Source organism: Ostrinia nubilalis, chromosome 4, assembly GCF_963855985.1.
Source record: "Ostrinia nubilalis chromosome 4, ilOstNubi1.1, whole genome shotgun sequence".
NCBI classification, from domain to species: domain Eukaryota; kingdom Metazoa; phylum Arthropoda; class Insecta; order Lepidoptera; family Crambidae; genus Ostrinia; species Ostrinia nubilalis.
The window spans coordinates 13,777,466-13,796,138 of record NC_087091.1 but is presented as its reverse complement, the minus strand read 5'-3'; the positions used below and the strand labels follow the sequence as shown (position 1 = coordinate 13,796,138).

Below are 18,673 nucleotides of genomic sequence, written 5' to 3'. Positions count from 1 at the left end.
TGTAAACCTTGCAGGTTTGTACGGAACCCTCGGTGCGCGAGTCCGACTCGCACTTGGCCGGTTTTTTATAGAAAAGTTGTAATAAATTATTTTAATATGAAGTGTGTTTTATTTCTACAAAATAAATTACACATCTGAGTCCCCAAAAACGTTACACAGGCGTTCAATGCCTGTGTAACGTTTGAGGGCTCCTTGTTGGAATTGTGAAATGGGAATGTAATTTTAGACACGTGTCTGTTTATGTTTTTTGATATAAAGCACTTCATGGAAAGCAATTAAAGCTGATTTACACGTAGTTAAGTAGGCCTAACTAAACTATGAAAAACTAACAGTAGCGAGCCAACACACATGTATCTAAAGCTCACTTGCCTACTGTGAATTGCAACAACTATACATAAACTTGTAAATAAATCTTTGACGTCCTGAGAAAAATAAATAAATGGTAACCATACTAAGACTTAAGAGAGTTTGCCCACTGAGAGCGAGATAGTGTACATAGGTTATGGTTGAAGTACTTATATTCGAAATTTCGATTCGAAGTGTGTCATTTTTTATCCCCACCACCCCCACCCCACTGTTCGGTGTGTGTTCACATTGACTTGGCCGCGCAGTGTAGTGTTGCCGATCGATAGTCTATGGATAGCCAAACTATCGCAAGACTATCGATACTGTCGATAGCTCAAAACGAGACAATACCATTGAATATGTGCAATACTATCAATAGTATTGTTGCTTGTGAAGAATAAACTATCGATAGTATTGTCGCTTTCGAATAAAAAGCTATCGATACTATCGATTGTTCTAGACTGTCGAAATGAAAATATCGATGTTACGGTTAATGTGATAAATTGAAAATTATTAATAATAACCGGTTATTATGAATAATTACCGACAGTCGCGGTAAAAGTGATAAATTAATCACATTTAACAGTGATTATTTAATAATTCAACCTTAGTACTAACAAATTTCATAAAAGAGAACAACATCTTGTGTACGTGCTCATGTACAGCCAAACTTTTGAACGTTTTGATATCATATATTATTTTAATTTGGCATAATGAGTTTGGAATGTTTCTTGCATAATATTACTTTTCCATGATGCCTATAACATAATGTTTTGTTTTAAAGTGAAAAATAGGTTAAGGTGCGGCGGGGGTGGCCCTTGGGCCACCCCTAAGCCGCCTATTTAGTTTTATACACACATAAATGACCTCATATTAATCACATTTACCAAATCATGCGGTGATTATTCATAATAACCGGCGATTATTCATAATTTTCACATTTATCACTTTGACCGTAACATCGATACTGTCGAGGTCAATCGATAGATAAGGCTTTTTCAGATGAAAACTATCGATAGTTCGGCAACACTAGCGCAGTGTAAAGCTGCGTTTACACTGCGCGGAAATTAGCCAAGTCAAGTCAAAAAAACAGTGGGGTGGGGATGAAAAATTAATGAATTTCTTCCCCACTCCTCTGTTTTTTTTACTTGACTCGGCTAATTTCCGTATTTTATAAATCCGCCATACAAGCGGCAACATAGGTTTCTAATCTGTGGTCAGTCATACATCATCAGTCTCCAACAAAGGATTAGAGTAGATCATGAAGCTAAAGATAAAAATGGAGGGCAGAGTTGGAACAAAAACTTGAGTCAAATACCTACTTATATCTATCTCGCTCTCTGCGGCCCTACCTCTCTTTTTAGTGTGAACTGTAGTATTGCTATCTTCTGATTTAAATCTCCTTGTAAATTCTTCGAAATAGCCAATTCACTAACCAAATCAGAAGTTAAACAAATAAATAATTATAGTTCATTCAACTTATGATGGTGATTTAGACAGATAAAACGTACGTTTCGTTCGTTTATTCCCGATGTCCCCCACTATTTGTCCACCACTGGTGGACATCGAGAAAAAAAGTTGCAATGTCCACCAGTGGGGGACAGCGCTACTGAAATCTTCCCGTTGGGCCCTACTGGTGGACACTGAGAAGAAATGAGTTGCTCTGTCCCTCAGTGGTGGACATCGAAACCAAAAAAGTTCCGTTGTCCTCCACTATTATATTTGTGTTCATGAATACAAACATTTTAAGTAAATCTTATACTAATAATTATAATACATACATTTTTGAAGCATTTTTATTATAGTTTAAAACAATCCTTAATTTATACTGACGCCCCTAGGAAGTGTGCGTTAATCGGAACGGTTTTGTCATTTTTAATTTTCCAAGTACCCACAATGTTCATGTTATCAGAAATTATTGTGTCGGTAATGTTACTATTTTGCACTTATTATCTGTAATAATGTCGGAAATTGCAGGATCTAGTTCACGACAAATAGAAAAAGTTTACTTATATAGGAAAGGTGGGATGTTAAAAAACTGAGAATTATATTTGATACGAATTAAAAAAATATATTTTTTAATAATCACGAAAACAAAACAAATAGTGGGGGACAACGGAACTTTTTTGGTTTCGATGTCCACCACTGAGGGACAGAGCAACTCATTTCTTCTCAGTGTCCACCAGTAGGGCCCAACGGGAAGATTTCAGTAGCGCTGTCCCCCACTGGTGGACATTGCAACTTTTTTTCTCGATGTCCACCAGTGGTGGACAAATAGTGGGGGACATCGGGAATAAACGGTTTCGTTTTATGATTCTAACTTTCTACGAATAAAAATATTGAGTTGTAAAAATCAATTACTTTTGTGTGTTTTCATCCTTCCAAAATATCAATCACTAATCTTTCTCAATTAACCTAAACAAGAATTTCTAATTATTTATTAGTTTATTATTTAGAAAAAATTGTGAAAAAATATTAAATGAATTGCTTCTGCGTTAGTCGGAACTTTTGCTCATAGGGATGGGACATAAACAATCGCAATAAATCAGTAATCGGCATGGTGGTCATCTTACCATCGAATCACGATTATTATCTCAGGCAGGTCAAAGCTAAGTCAGTACGTGTGCGTTTGCCTTTGATGACGGTTTTGTTTTATGCGATTTCTCCACGTATTGTTTGTTATTGTTATTTTGATGTTTTATTGAATAAAATGCATATATTTAATTCTTTGTGATTTATTTTGTACCACTAAGAATATTCACGTTTATTCCATTTCCAGATAGTTGAAATTCATAGATATAATTTTGATCAAGATTAAAAATCAAACAAATAAAAGGCGATTAGATTTCTATAGAAAATATTCTCGATTCTAAAAAATATCGATTAGGTTTATAAGGAGCGCCTCACTAAATAGAACTGTCATAATCACCATCTTACGCTGAATGGACTATAATATTTGAAACTAAGATTTCCTAGTTAAATAAAAAATCACAAAATTGTCGGCCATTTAGGCTTAATGTGTTGGCGAATCAGGGAATTACAATCCCAATTCCTGGGTAATCGGTACCATGTGGCAACATCGGCCCAATCCGGCCCATCATGGCGGTTGTTTACTATTTTGTTTATTAAGCAGTTAATTTCGTTTGAGATTGTTTACAGGAAATAATCATTGTTTTATCACAAGAATTGGTGCAAAATTTTGTAGTGCGTGGTTGCGGTAGTACGTGGTGTCCTGGAAGTGACATAAGATTCCACGCGTAAGTGTTTATTTCGTGATAAAATTTCCGACATTGGATCATTGTAAACATTTTTCACATTTTTTACAGTAATTTCTTCCTAAAACGTTTTACCAGTAATTACACTTTTCATTTTTAATGATACCTATGTCAAGAAATAAAGATTTTACATTGGTTTCATTGAATTTGAGCAATTTTATATTTTTTGTTTATTTAGAAAGAGCGAGTCTGCCCACAGAGAGCGAGATAGTGATACTTAGTTTGTGCTTCAAGTAGGTATTCGGAGTGTGGCCTCCATTTTTATCTGTAGCTTCATGGAGTAGATATAGCAAGTTGCTCGTCAAAGCGTGCCATTCCGATATGTCCAAATGGACATACATGGTCGAGTGATGTTCATGTAATCCGATTACAACAATCGGTTACGATAATTTCCGTGCCGACGGTCAAAGAGGCAACATCGTTTTTTCCTCTCTCGTAATATTTTAATTGTAATTCTGGTTTAACACAGTATTTTTGATCCGGACAATGCTTAGTTCTCAAAACCGATATATAAGCTACGCAACAGTGTAATCATCATACCTGAAAACTTACAATATTGTGAGTATTAAGCCAATATTTGATTGCGAATTTTACCTACGGCGAACGTTACACGGCGCGCGGCGGGCGGCGAGCAGCGAGCATCGGCGTAAACATCTGACGTCACTGCGTATAGTGGTTTCATACCGGTTTCGCCGCACCGAGCCAGCCGACACTACGCTTACTAGCTGCGTTGCTCCGGTTTGTTTACCTCTCAGCTTGATCTCTCTCAGCTTGATTTCGCTTGATTTCGTTGGCGTACAAGATGGCTTCTAACACTAATAAGTGCTCAGGCTGCAATGCTACAATAAATGGCAAGGACTATCTTAATTGCCCATCTTGTAAACAAAAATACGACTTACAATGTGCTAGTATTACATCCCAGCGGTTTGAACATGGAAATGTCCAGAATGTGTCAGCAGACTACCAAAGTCGGATAACACAAATACGCCTTTGCGGGCGCTGTCGTCGTCTGGCACGGCCGGGGGTGGGGCGGACGGAAGTGACACGGACGACCAAATAAGCAATGTTACCCTGCGCAATAAATCCAAAACATCAGGGATTCAGACCAGCGATGGTGACCTACATGCACAAAAATATGTTACGGAGGCAACCTTAAGGGCCGTGATAAGACAGGAGCTCGCAAGTACTCTTAAGGCATCCATCAGCGAACATCTCGCTGATGAGATCAGCGGTGTCAAGTTGCAGTTGATTGAATTTCAGAACTCTTTAACGTTTTTCAACAAAACGTTCGAGGACTTAAGAAAGGAAAATAGTGATCTTAGGAAAGCTCAAAGCAACATCCTTACTGAACTGAAGGTCGTAAAGAGTGAAAATTCTAGCCTCAAAAAGGACTTGGCGTCCTGTACTTCCCGCATCAAACATCTGGAAGAGGAATGTTCCCGGCAACAGCAATGGACGCGACTTCAGAATATAGAATTGGTTGGTATACCGGAAAATAAATTGGAGAACACCACTGATGTAGCCACGAAAATATTCAAGCATATTGGTGTCAACATTACCCCTGATGACATGGAGTTCGCTCATCGTGTTCAGCCTAGGCGTCCCGCGAGTGCTGGGCGAGGACGCGCTATTATAGTCAGACTAAAACAACGTGCAATTAAAGACCAAATAATAGCTGCCGCTCGCAAGCGACGCACTATCGTGGCCAAGGATGTTGAGCTCGGGAAGGATACTGACCTAATTTATGTAAATGAACACCTTACTAGAGAGAATAAGGGTCTCCTCGCAGCATGCAAGCTAAAAGCCAAAGAATCAGGCTTCAAGTATATCTGGACAAAAAACTGCAGGATATTCGCTCGAAGAAGCGATTCAACCCCACCGATCGTGATATCTTCGACTGCAGATTTAGAGAAAATCGCCTAGCTGGACCTTTGATCATTTTTAATTTTATTTATAAATTTTTGTCGTTTACCATTAACCTAAGTAACTTTTCATTTAATCTTGCATGCAGCGCACTCACACTCATATCACACACTCCAACACAAAATTCACACCTTTTCACCATAAATGTCATGTATACTCACTGCATATCCTCAGTTTCCTATATAATTTTATTATTACGAATTCACACTAAGATGCAATTTAGTTTACTCAGTTCAATTTCTACATAATATACTTGTAAACAGAAATATTATTTCTGTTTACAAGTACTATTACTTTTACCAAAATAAAAATGGCTAGTACACATCGCACCCTTAATAATGAATGGGCACAACTCCAAAATGCAGTTTTTTGGGAAAAGCCAAAAAACCAATCGGCGGATCGCGGTTTTTTACATAATTGGCTCTAAAATCTTTATTTTGTCAGCTACAACTTTCAAATTAAGCATACTTCATCACTGGTATCTGTTATATAATTTGACATGAGACATTTTTGAAAATATTGATTATGAGTATGTAAAAAAATTGTTTAAAAAAATATTTCAAAGTTAGGCCTTTATTTTACTATTTCTGTTGTTGTGATTTTGGGTATTACTTGTACTTGTGCCCATCTAATCCTTAGGCTGAATTGTTTTATATGGCATATTCCCTAATATTGCTCTCTAATATTTAAAAATAAGTGTATTATTCGATTTTTACATTGATTTACGCCCAATAACATTGGGGACAGTTATTGTGCGGTATAGTAGCTTATAGCCAATTCAGTATAAGAGTAGGGTGCTGAATACTAGAAAATTATTAGATATGTCGAATTAGATTAAAATAAAGACTATAAGCTATTTCTCTGAGAAAACCGACATGAAAATACTAATTTTATGCATTCAAAATATTTTTACTTAGATAGATAGGGACTCTTACCCTATAAAAAAAATGCATTTTATCAAATAAAGAAAAAACCTACAAAAACTTTTTCTGTAAGGTTTTCTGTTATGGATTTGTTCAGGATAATCACTTATTAAAGTCCAACAGCCAGTACCTTGGTATCTTTTTTCCACTATCCTGCTGTCCTGGTGGAAGGAACCGTTCTCCTTGTCCCTTACTATAATCACCTAAATTATGTGGGAATCAGTTCAAATGGCTATTGTAAAAAATACAATTAATACTCAAATTGGCGTGTGTAATTTTTGAAGGATTTTAGCAACCAATTTTGAACACAAGAATATCTATTCTGGTGTTCTAACATTCCCCAAAAAATATTTTACTACTAAAGCACCTTAGCCATGCTTCAGATTCAATTTGTGTTATATGGTTTACAAATACAGTCTTTTATAAGAGCACGGATTTGCAGTCCATCGAAGATAGCTGCTTTTAATTTTTCCGTACTCATCATCATTTTGCTTTTGATCATTTTAGTGATTAGAAAGCTCAATACTTATCTTTGGCCCTCCAAATAGAAGCCCTTTACGTCCTGCTTGACTTCAGTATTGCAAAGAGTCTAGGTACACAAGGTTTACGACGATATTGGACACCCAATATTTATTATTTTGTACAATTTTTATCCCAAAGTATGCTTGGTTTGTTATCACAAACTCCGTGATCTTTTTTCTTTGCTTTTGTGTACAATATTTGCCACATATTAATAAAAACTGGTGTTAACACAATATTACATTACGAACTCACATTTTTAAGACAAAAAGCACTTTAGAACTTAAATTTAGACAAACTGAAAATTTCAAGGTCTAATAGCTGATCAGTAAAATTGTAGTAACTTAATACGTGAAAAGATAATTTTAAAATAAATTCGATGTATCCTCAGTCCTCAGAATCTGAGTGATTAATTAGCATCAATTTATGTGACCGTAATAAATTAAAGAATATAATTATAAATTATTACACTAACATATTAAAGTAATTCACCTTTTGGCTGACTAGTGCGTTTATTCATGAAATAAGCAAAGAAAAAAGCCAACCCGAGCCCCGAGCGAACGTTAATAGCCTTAACACGTAGGTATGTCTCTTATTTTATAAATCATTAGTTTAATTTTGTCGGGAAGTATTTCATAACCACCGCTTTATTTCTTAGCATCGCGATAAAACATTCTGTAGGCTCCTAATCAACCAATAGGTATGAAAATTAATACCAAGAAGCAAATTACTTTTATAGGAGAGTTATAAATTTAAATACAAACACCCATCCATGGTCCGCCTAACTAAAGTTAAAGTTATATTTTATAATTTTCTATGATTAACGGGACTTTATCAATGTAATAAAAATGAAAATGTAACATATTATTAGAAATATATGGAATTAATTAGACTTAGCTCACTAACACTTACTTAAAAGTTTGTCACACAAAGGCACAACTCCAAATTGGACCACAGTCGCGGGGGCCGGATTCGACAAATATCGGCATGTCTCTGATTCAGCCCTTCTAGCGGGAAGATAGATGAAAGTATGGAAGGGGCACAAAATGTAGAACTCTTTAATCTGATCATTGTTTTCGATTTCTGTGAAAGCCATCTTGTAGAACTGACGAAAATATGCCTCTCTAGTACAAAAAGTAAAAAACCAAAAATTTTGAGTTGTGCCCCTATATTATTAAGGGTGCGACATATAAATTTTCGCAACAAACTTCAGTTGTTTTACCAAAATGTACGAGGTTTACGTACTAAAACTAACACTTTTTATAATAATATGCTGCTTTCTGACTGCGATATAGGCCTTTTTACAGAGACTTGGTTGTGTGAAGGTGTCCTGGATAGCGAAATTTGTGGCACTAAATATAATGTCTTCCGGCGCGATCGTGGTTCTTTGGGTGGTGGAGTAATGGTGTTATGTTCTCAAAAGTTGGAGGCTCGTCCTCGGCCAGAGTGGCAAAGACCCTTGCTCGAATGCATCTGGGTGACAATTTCAGCAAAGTCACTTAATTCCACAAACGATCTGCACATAGCTGTTGTATACATTCCACCGAATTCTAAAATTCCTTTATGTCTTCAGCAGCTTGCCGAGATGGTGAAACATATTTCCTCCATTAACTGTGATGACCATATAATTATAGCAGGTCACTTCAACTTACATTGTATTGACTGGAGCACAGAAGAACCGATAATACTGAAAAAAGGGTCTTCCGACCTTCAGTCTGCGGCATCGGATTTCATTGAATTGTCTTCCTATATAGGGCTTACTCAATACAACTTCATTAAAAACCACCATGATGGCATTTTGGATCTCATATTCTCGAATATCACTCTGGAAACTAGTAGATCGGACACTCCTACGGTTACTGAAGACAAATATCACCCTTCATTAGAAATATGTGCCACTGATTTATTTATTCCTCCTGTGAGACCGCAATCGCGATTAAAATATCAATATACGCGAGCTGACTACACACAAATTAATCAACATCTTTTAAACGAAGACTGGTCTTTTATACCTACTGGACTTATCTGATATAGATGATATAATTGCTAAATTTTACCGCATCTTATAAAGAGTAATTGACGAGCACGTTCCAAAATCTCATATCTCTAGCTCCCGCACTTATCCAGCTTGGTACAATAAGAGCCTTATTAATCTAATTAAAGAAAAATCAAGACATCATCGTAATTGGAAACTTCATAATAATCCGGTAGATTACCAACTTTTTTCTAATTTAAGAGCCTCTGTGAAGGCACTGCAGAAAACTTGCTATGATCTACACATAAAACAGTCACAAAATAATATAAAAACTAATCCTAAATTATTTTGGTCTTATGTAAAATCCCGCAGGAATGGGCACTCGGATTATCCCAGTGTTATGAATTATGATAATAAGACTTTGGACAGTCACTTAGATATTTGTAACGCGTTTAATGACTTTTTTCTTAAGAACTTTAGAGAACCGGCATCCGTCTATCCCAGTTGTAACTTATCAGATAATATATCCCAGGACGTGATTCATACTGTTGAGGTCACCGCTATGTATGTGTTAAATCTATTAAAAAAACTAGACGTCACAAAAGGGGCCGGCTCTGATAATATACCGCCATTATTCTTCTCACGATGTTCCAAGTCTCTGGCTGAACCTGTTGCAGGTATTTTTAATAGATGCCTTACTGGAGGCTACTTTCCAAACGTGTGGAAAACTGCACACGTAGTTCCCATACACAAAAAAGGCACTAAAACATACGGCACTACAACTTTGAAAAAGCCTTTGACCGTGTCGATCACATCATACTTGCCAGAAAACTTTGTGAACTGGGTATACGAGGTAACTTTATTATTATTGGTTTTTGGGCCTTTATTTGCGCCAACTCGACCAGGTTTGATCTATTGTGGCAGCCCTTGTCTTTAAAGTTCACTGCTTAGTCCCGTTGAGTCTATAAATTTCCAGATTCTTTGGAGCGTGATATCTGCTATCTCATCCACCCGGATGAGATAGCAGATATCACGCTCCATGATGTGTCGCCCGAGGTGGATACTTCTTTTGCTCATAAGCGGGAAGCATGAGCAAAGAACATGCATGGCCGTTTCTTCTTCTGTATGGCAGAATCTGCACAGAGTTTCCTCGGTCATGTTCATGTTCGATTTATGTTTGTTTAGTTTGCAGTGGCCGGTCAGTATTCTAGTCACTGCACAGGCTTTGTATCTTTTGAACTTTAGCAGTTCCTTAGTTACTTTATTGCTATATCCCTGAATGAGTGCTTTTGAGTGTTTTTGTCCCGATGTAGACTTCCACCACTCAATAGCCTCTTGTTTGCAGAGGGCGGTTAGTAGCGTGGTGGCTCGTTGTTTGGTAATGCCACAGAACGGTTCTACGCCGATTTGAGGGTTATCGGCTCCATCTCTGGCGAGTTCATCTGCTACTTCGTTTCCTTCTATATTCGAATGTCCTGGTACCCATGTAAGCGTTACTTTGTTGGTATTTCCCAGTGCATTCAGTGTCTCGGTGCATGTTTGCACCAATTTTGACGTGTATTCGAAGGATTTTAAGGCCAGCAGTGCTGCTTGGCTGTCTGAGTTGATGTAGATGTGTTGATCCTGGAGCTTCCTTTCCAAGTTTATCTCTGCACATTTGTTTATGGCAAAGACCTCGGCTTGGAAGATTGAGGCTTCAGTCCCCATGTTTAGGCTAACTTTGAGCTTAGGCCTCTCTCCGTAGATCCCGCAACCTACATTATTTTCCTTTTTGGATCCGTCCGTGTACCAGACGTGACTACCTTCCTTAAATGACATTTGGCCTTCTAGCCATTTGTCTCTAGGAGGTATGTTTACGGAATATAGTTTGGTGAAGTTACATTCCGTATGCATGTCGTCACTGGGCAAGAAGTTTGTTTTCAAGTACTGATTCCTTGAGTCTTATCAGATTTTGAGAAGCCCATCTGACTTTCGTGCGGGTGCAGATTCTATACAGGGTGGAAACGTTAAGTGATCTCACTCGATTATTTCTAAACTATACAAGATATCGAAAAACTGATTACTGATTCTGAAAGTGCTTTACGAGCTCTTTCAAACGATATCAGTAATAGGTTACAGAATTAACTGGATCTATCCAAAAATTCGATGTTTTCAGCCTCGATACTAAATGTATGCCACTATGCCAGCCACACAATATTAGAAGTGTTAATTTTTTTATTTTAAATAATAAACACTTAAAATAAATTCGTGAATTGCATTCTTATTTAAAATTATTCACGGAAAACATTGGTTTTAGGCTTTACTTGCTATAATATTATCAAGACATGAGTGCTATGATTGTGGCAGTATTAAATGTATGGAAGCTGAAAACATTGAATTTTCGAATAGATCCAGTTTATTTTATAACGTATTATTGGTACCATTGGACAGAGCTCGTGAAGCACTTTCAGGATCAGTTACCAGTTTTTGGATATCTTGTATAGTTTTTAATATTATGAGGTTTTACTAAATGTATGGAGGCTGGAAACATTGAATTTTCAGATAGATCCAATTTATAATGTAATCTATTATTGGTACCGTTGGATAGAGCTCATGAAGCACTTTTAGGATCAGTAACCAGTTTTTGGATATCTTGTATAGTTTAGAAATAATCGAGTGAGATCACTTATCGTTTCCACCCTGTATGTGCTCTGCTTGGCTTCTTTTTGCACATGCATATGCAGTGGTATAAGATCAAGCAGAGCATTTAATGCAGCCCCTGGTGTCGTTGATAGTGCTCCGGTTGCTGTGATGCAGGCTAGCCGTTGTAGGCTGCTCAATTTCTGTATTGTTGTCATTTGGTTGACCTTGCCGCACCAGACGGCAGAGGCATAGGTTATTATCGGTCTCACGACCGCTGTGTACAGCCATAGGGCGATTGCGGGTTTTAGTCCCCATCTTGACCCTGCCATTCGACAACAACTCCACAGAGCCATTTTGGCTTTTTGAATGATGTTGTTTAGGTGCGAATTCCAAGTAAGCTTTTGGTCAAAAGTTACCCCTAGATACTTGGTTTCGCTTGAGAAAGGAAGAGTTTTTCCGTTTAATTTCAGATTTACCAGTTTTTCCAGTTTTCTCTTCCTCGTGAATGGTATTATCACTGTTTTATCCGCATTAATAGATAATTCGTTTTCTCTACACCACCTACTTATGGTGTTGAGAGCGCCTTGTATTAGACTTGAAATTGTGCTCAGGCAGGGACCTCTGATGATAACCACTAGGTCATCAGCATAGCCTTGAGTATCATAGTCTTTTTCTGCCATCTTGGTAAGAAGTTGATCTACTGCTAGTGTCCATAAAAGTGGGGATAGTACGCTTCCTTGTGGACATCCTCTTGTGGCAAGAAATTCAAGCTTTGCAGCATTGAGGGTTATGTTTACTACTCGGTTGGAGAGCATGTTTTTTACCCATCTGATGGTGCTTATATCAATCCCTTTTGCCTCCATTCCTTTTAGAATGGTTTCTATAGGGGTGTTGTCAAATGCACCTTCAACATCGAGAAAAGCACATAGGGCCGTTTGCTTATCCTCTAGGGATTTTTGCACCTTATCGACCAGATCGAGCAGGGCTGTTTCAGTAGATTTTCCCTTTTGGTATGCATGTTGGTTGATGCTTAGTGGTCTTTTCACTAAGTATTTGGCTCTAATGTGCTGGTCTATTATCCTTTCCATGGCCTTCATCAGGAAGGATGTTAGACTTATGGGTCTGAAGGATTTGGGTTGTGAGTAGTCCCTTTTCCCCGTTTTGGGTATAAAACGAACTTTGACCCAATTCCATGGTTCTGGTATAATTAATACCCCAGGCGTAACTTGCTCTGAATATTTTTACCAGATGCGGGAGAAGTAAGTTATTACCTTTTTGTAGAAGAGCAGGAAAGATGCCATCTTCTCCCGCTGATTTAAATGGTTTAAACTTTTCCAAAGCCCATCTAATCTGGTTAGGCCTAAAGATTTGGAGGCCTTATTCCAGTCTGAGCATTTAGCCCTATGGAGTTCATCATTCCTTTGGGTATTGCTTTGTGTATTGATTTGGTACGAACCCGGAAAGTGTGAAGACCTAAGGAGATCTAGAGTCTCCATCTCGGTGTTCGTAAATGAGTTATCTGGCTTCTTTAGTAGTCCAAGATAGTTGTTTGGGGTCTTAGCGAGGATTTTGTGAATTCTTGCTCCTTTGTTAGTTTGTGCAATTTCTTCACAGAAGCGTCGCCAAGAGGCTCTTTTGGCTTTTCTGATTTGTTTGTTATATTATGTTAGGGCCTTTCCGTACTTGTCCCAGTCGCACGGTTTGGCACGGTTGAATATACGACGTGTGATGGCCCTGAGCTTTTCTAGCTTCTTGTTCCACCACATTGGTGATTTGTTAGATTTTACTTCTTTTTCGGGGCAGCTTCGTTCGTAGGCATTGATTATGCCATTATTGAGCATTTTGACCGCGGCATTAAGAGAGTCCGGTGTTTTGATAGTTTTGGGTATATCCTTTAGATTCTCACTGAGCAGGGTTAAATACATATCCCAGGAGGTGTCTTTTGGATTTCTTACTCTTGGATATTGAGCTTCTACCAGCCCTGAAATATCAAAACGTATATGTCTATGATCAGAAATTGAGTTCTCGCTGCTGACGTGCCATTTTGTTATACATTTTGACACATTTTCTGTTGCGAATGTTATATCTATTACTTCCTGTCTGGTTTTTGTTACGAATGTTGGCGTGTGGCCATTGTTCAGCACCTGTAGACAGATAGAAGAAAATCGGATAGTAACTCACCTCTCATGTTGGTATCCGAGCTTCCCCAGATGGTATGGTGGGCGTTAGCATCGCATCCCACTATCAGTTCCGACTTTTGTCTTCTAGAGTATTCCAGGACGTTAGTCAGTTCTTCAGTGGGATCTTGCTTATCTCCAGGAAGATATGCCGAGCAGAAGAGTACTTTGGACCTGTTCGGCCCTTTGACTTCTACGTACGCGGTGACAGTATCTTCGCTGCAAAGTTCTGGAACAGGTAAGAAGTTAGTATTTTTGTTAAACACGATACAAGCCCTAGGTTTGCGGCCTTTTTTGCATACAAGAATCTTACCAGCGTTGTTCAGACCAGCTACCATGGAGTCGGCGTTTATCCATGGTTCTTGAATGAGGGCGATGTCCAGGCCACCTTCGCTGAAGATCTTTTCTATGACCGCAGAGGCTGCGATAGCGTGGTGTAGGTTGGCCTGTAGTATCGCCATCCCCTTTGGGCGTTGAGGTTGGTGGGGACTATTGTGCTTGGGAGCCGCGGCGCCCTTGTGTGCCCCGCCGCCCTCGGTACGGTCCTCTGTGCTGCCCCCTTCCTCTGGGCGGATGTGCGCCCCTTGTGGTCCCCCTGTTGGGGGGAAACCGCGTTCCCCTTCCCCTGTTTGGAATGTGGAAGTGGAGGTTGAGGGGGTGGAAGGAGGGTTGACCCGTTGTGGTCCTGTGCGGACCTGCACGGTACCCTCAGGGGGGGTGGTTAAGGATGCGGTACGGGGGTAGAGGTGGTGGTGGTTGCGGCGGTGGTCGGGGGTTCAGCGGAGGGTTTGGAATCCTGTATGGGGCCCTTAATTCTGAACTGGACCTTTTTGAAGCCAATGTTGGCCTTTAGGTCCATCATCTTCAGGGCCTCAAACGAATGGTCGTCTAGGGATACGGTCAGAGTTAGACCTCCCTTGTCAACCTTCGTATTGAGGACCTTCCAGTGCTCGGTGTTCAGACCCTCATTCTGAGCACCGAAGAATTCTAAGGCCCGCGTTGCGCTGCTGGCTTCAGAGATAGGAATATATACCACCCCCACATTAGGTTTTCGGATTTCAGACTCGCTCAAGAGAACGAGGCTTGCTTCCGGCCACGGTTTGAGGGGGGGGGGGACTATATTCTCAAGCCAGGTTTTTGAGCGCTCGTCCTCACATGTGATGAGGAGCCAGCCTGGCTTAAAGGAGCAGCCCACGAATTTAGGCCCTTCGCCCCTTCCGGATTTGGCAATGCTTTGCAGGATGGTATTGCGCAGCGACTCCAGTTGTGTGTTAGTCATCAAGGACTTGGAGTCTTTTATGTCGACCCGGATTGAGCGTACGGCCTCGCTGTAGGCTACGGTGGTTGAGGTGTTTAAGGTCTCACTCACCTTTGGGACTTTGGTAATATGTCCCTTTGGCGATTCCTCCTCCGAGCGAACCCGTTTTACCGGTTTGCGCCCAGATTCAGGTTGCGAGGCCTTAAACTTGTACCCCATCTGCTTCAGCTCAGCGAAGCTCCTGACCGCCAGTGTTGAAGCCATATTCGGCTCCACTCCCAGCTGCCTCAGAGCTCCGAAGCGCTTTTTTGCCGCACTTGACATTTTCCTGCCAGTGGGTTTGGAGGCGGTGTATTCATCAGTCAGCGAGTGTGAGCCGCAAGCAGCCCTTTCTGCCGTGCTGATGGATTCCTCTGTCTCCATGCTGAGTTGCTCTGATATTTGGGTAGGTTGTTCTACTCCTTCTATCAGTGGCATAAGTTCCTGGCATAGGTCTTCCAGGTTACCGTTACTTTTTTTGGGAGAGCATTTATTCATGTTGGTCCCACGAGTAGCTAGGGAAAGTAGGTCCACTCCAGCAGAGCCCCGCATGCCGGAGTAAGGCTATATACACCTCGAGGTCGCCTGGTATCGAGGGCCCACCGTTAGCGATTGAGCTCCCCCTCAGCCACGCATCTCTCGGCACGGTACGGATAACACCTTAGATTGGGTATCGAGTCTTCGGCCGCCAGGTACCGCGTCATTGAGATCCCATTATGAGATTTCAATGCAGCACTATCTGACGTTGCCCAGGATGAACCGCAACAGGCGCTACTATATCCCTTCCGACATGTCAGAGTGGATTCAGTAACAACCCAGTTTTACGTGGAGGTAACTCGAACTGACACCCCACGAGGTAACTTACTCAGGTGGTTTATTTCATATCTGCGTAATAGAAGTCAGGCTGTAGTGATAGGAGGTTGTCGATCGGATTATACAGGGTGGAAACGATAAGTGATCTCACTCGATTATTTCTAAACTATACAAGATATCGAAAAACTAGTTACTGATCCTGAAAGTGTTTCACAAGCTCTTTCAAACGGTACCAATAATAAGTTACAGAATAAACTGGATCTATCCGAAAATTCAATGTTTCCAGCTTCCATACTAAATGTATGCCAACCACATAATATTAGAAGTGCAATTTATTTTTTGTTAAATAATAAACTTAAAAAGTCGGTTTAATAAACTCGTAACTTGCATCTTATTTAAAATTATTTGTGGAAAACATTAGTTTTAGGCTTTACTTGCTATAATTATTGTCAAGAGACGAGTGCCATGACTGATAATACTAAATGTATGGAAGATGGAAACATTTAATTAATTTATTATGTAAGCTATTGTTGATATCTTTGGATAGAGCTCGTGAAGCACTTTTAGGATCAGTAACTAGTTTTGTGATATCTTGTGTACTTTTTAATATTATGTAACTTTCCCAAATGTATGGAAGCTGGAAACATTGCATTTTCGGATAGTTCCAGTTTATTCTGTAACCTATTATTGGTACCGTTTGAAAGAGCTCGTGAAGCACTTTCAGGATCAGTAACTAGTTTTTCAATATCTTGTATAGTTTAGAAATAATCGAGTGAGATCACTTAACGTTTCCACCCTGTATAACTGTTTTATCGGGTGTTCCCCAGGGATCAATCCTGGGACCTCTTTTATATGCCTGCTATTTATACGACATAGCAGAGTGTTTCAAATTTTCAAAATTCTTAATGTACGCAGATGACACAAAAATTTACATGAAAATTAGAAACATCCAGGACTGTGTCTGCTTGCAAGAAGATCTCGATAGACTAAGTGTTTACTACAGTAAGAACAGAATCGATATCAATGTTAGTAAGTGCTCACATTTAACATTCACACGCAAAACCAATGCCGTCAAGTTTGAATATACCATAAATTGCATAAAAATAAAACCCTCATCATCAGTGAGAGACTTGGGCGTACTCCTAGATTCGAAATTAACATTCAATTTGCACATAGGGGCCGTCCATAAATTACGTCATCGATTTTTTCAGATTTTAGACCCCCCCCCCCCCCCCCCTACAATCATCCTATCGTCATTTTTTAATGACCCCCCCCCCCCCCCTTCTCCCAAAATTGACGTCATTACCAGTTTGACAAAATTAAAACACTTGGTTATAGAATCACCTTTTCAACCGACTTCAAAAAAGGAGGAGGTTCTCAATTCGACCCGTATGTTTTTTTTTTTTTTCTATGTTTGTTACGCGATAACTCCGCCAATTATGAACCGATTTGAACAAATCTTTTTTCGGCGTATAGGTAATACCTCAAGGGTGGTCCCATTTAAATTTAATAATAGAAAAAACAACCCCCAAGGGTGGAAAATTGGGGATGAACTTTTTTATACGCAATATCTCCGCCGATTATAAATCAATTTGAACGATTATTTTTTTGTTGAATAGGTATTATCAAAAGGGTGGTTTCATGCGAATTTGAAGAAAATATTTCACCCCCAAGGGTGGAAAATTGGGGATGAACTTTTTTATACGCAATATTTTTAATTTTTAGTTTTTTTTTTGTGTTCACGCATTTGAAGTCGGTTTTATTTTTTTAAAAAGTTAATTATATTGTATTTTTTTAATAGATAGAGTGATTCTTATGGAAGGTTTATATGTATAATACATGTAAGTACCACGGGCGAAGCCGGGGCGGGCAGCTAGTATTATATGTAATACTAGCGGCCGCCCGCAACTTCGTACGCGTGGATCCCGTTTCATCCCCTTTCATCTAACACGCGGTTTAGATTTTTTCATACAAATGTTTTTTCCCGCTAACTCCCGTTTCCGTGGGAATTTTGCAATATCCTGTTGTAACTAAGCTTTAAGTTTACTAAGATACCTGCATGCCAAATTTCAAGCGTCTAACTTCAGCGGTTTAGATTTTTTCATACGAATGTTTTTTTCCCGCTAACTCCCGTTCCCTTGGGAATTTTGAAATATCCTGTTGTAACTAAGCTTTAAGTTTACTAAGATACCTGCATGCCAAATTTTAAGCCTCTAACTTAAGCAGTTTAGATTTTTTCATACAAATGTTTTTTCCCGCTAATTCGCGTTCCCGTGGGAATTTTGCAATATCCTGTTGTAACTAAGCTTTAAGTTTACTAAGACACCTGGATACCAAATTTCAAGCGTCAAACTTAAGCGGTTTAGTATTTTCATATAAAAGATTTTTCCCGCTAATTCCCGTTCGCGAATTCCTAAGTATTCTATAACCTGCCCAGGAGTACGAAGAATAACTGTACCAAATTTAGTTAAAATCCGTCGAGTAGTTTTTGTTTCTATAAGGAACATACAGACAGACAGACAGACAAAAATTTTACTGATTGCATTTTTGGCATCAGTATCGATCACTAGTCACCCCCTGATAGTTATTTTGAAAATATATTTCATGTACAGAATTGACCTCTCTACAGATTTATTATAAGTATAGATATAGATTATTGTTAGAGTATTTTATCTGTAGTTATTACTGTATTTGTGTACATCTATGTTGCATTATAGTCCAGTCAATGAATGCCTTAACGACGGTGTAGAGAGAAACCTAAAGAACCGTTTAAGGCATATTTATGAAATTTGAAGCTGATGTAT

The 18,673-nt window shown here is 39.1% G+C and overlaps 1 protein-coding gene across 1 annotated transcript; it reads right to left on the bottom strand.

The window, feature by feature from the left end:
* Positions 1–13,243: 13,243 nt before the first annotated feature.
* Positions 13,244–14,220, bottom strand: LOC135071391 (uncharacterized). Its single transcript, XM_063965183.1, has 3 exons — positions 14,073–14,220; positions 13,764–13,988; positions 13,244–13,563 (listed from the first exon to the last, which is right to left on the bottom strand). Exons 1-3 carry the CDS (start codon positions 14,218–14,220, stop codon positions 13,244–13,246), a joined length of 693 nt encoding a protein of 230 aa, XP_063821253.1.
* Between the last annotated feature and the right edge of the window lie 4,453 nt (positions 14,221–18,673).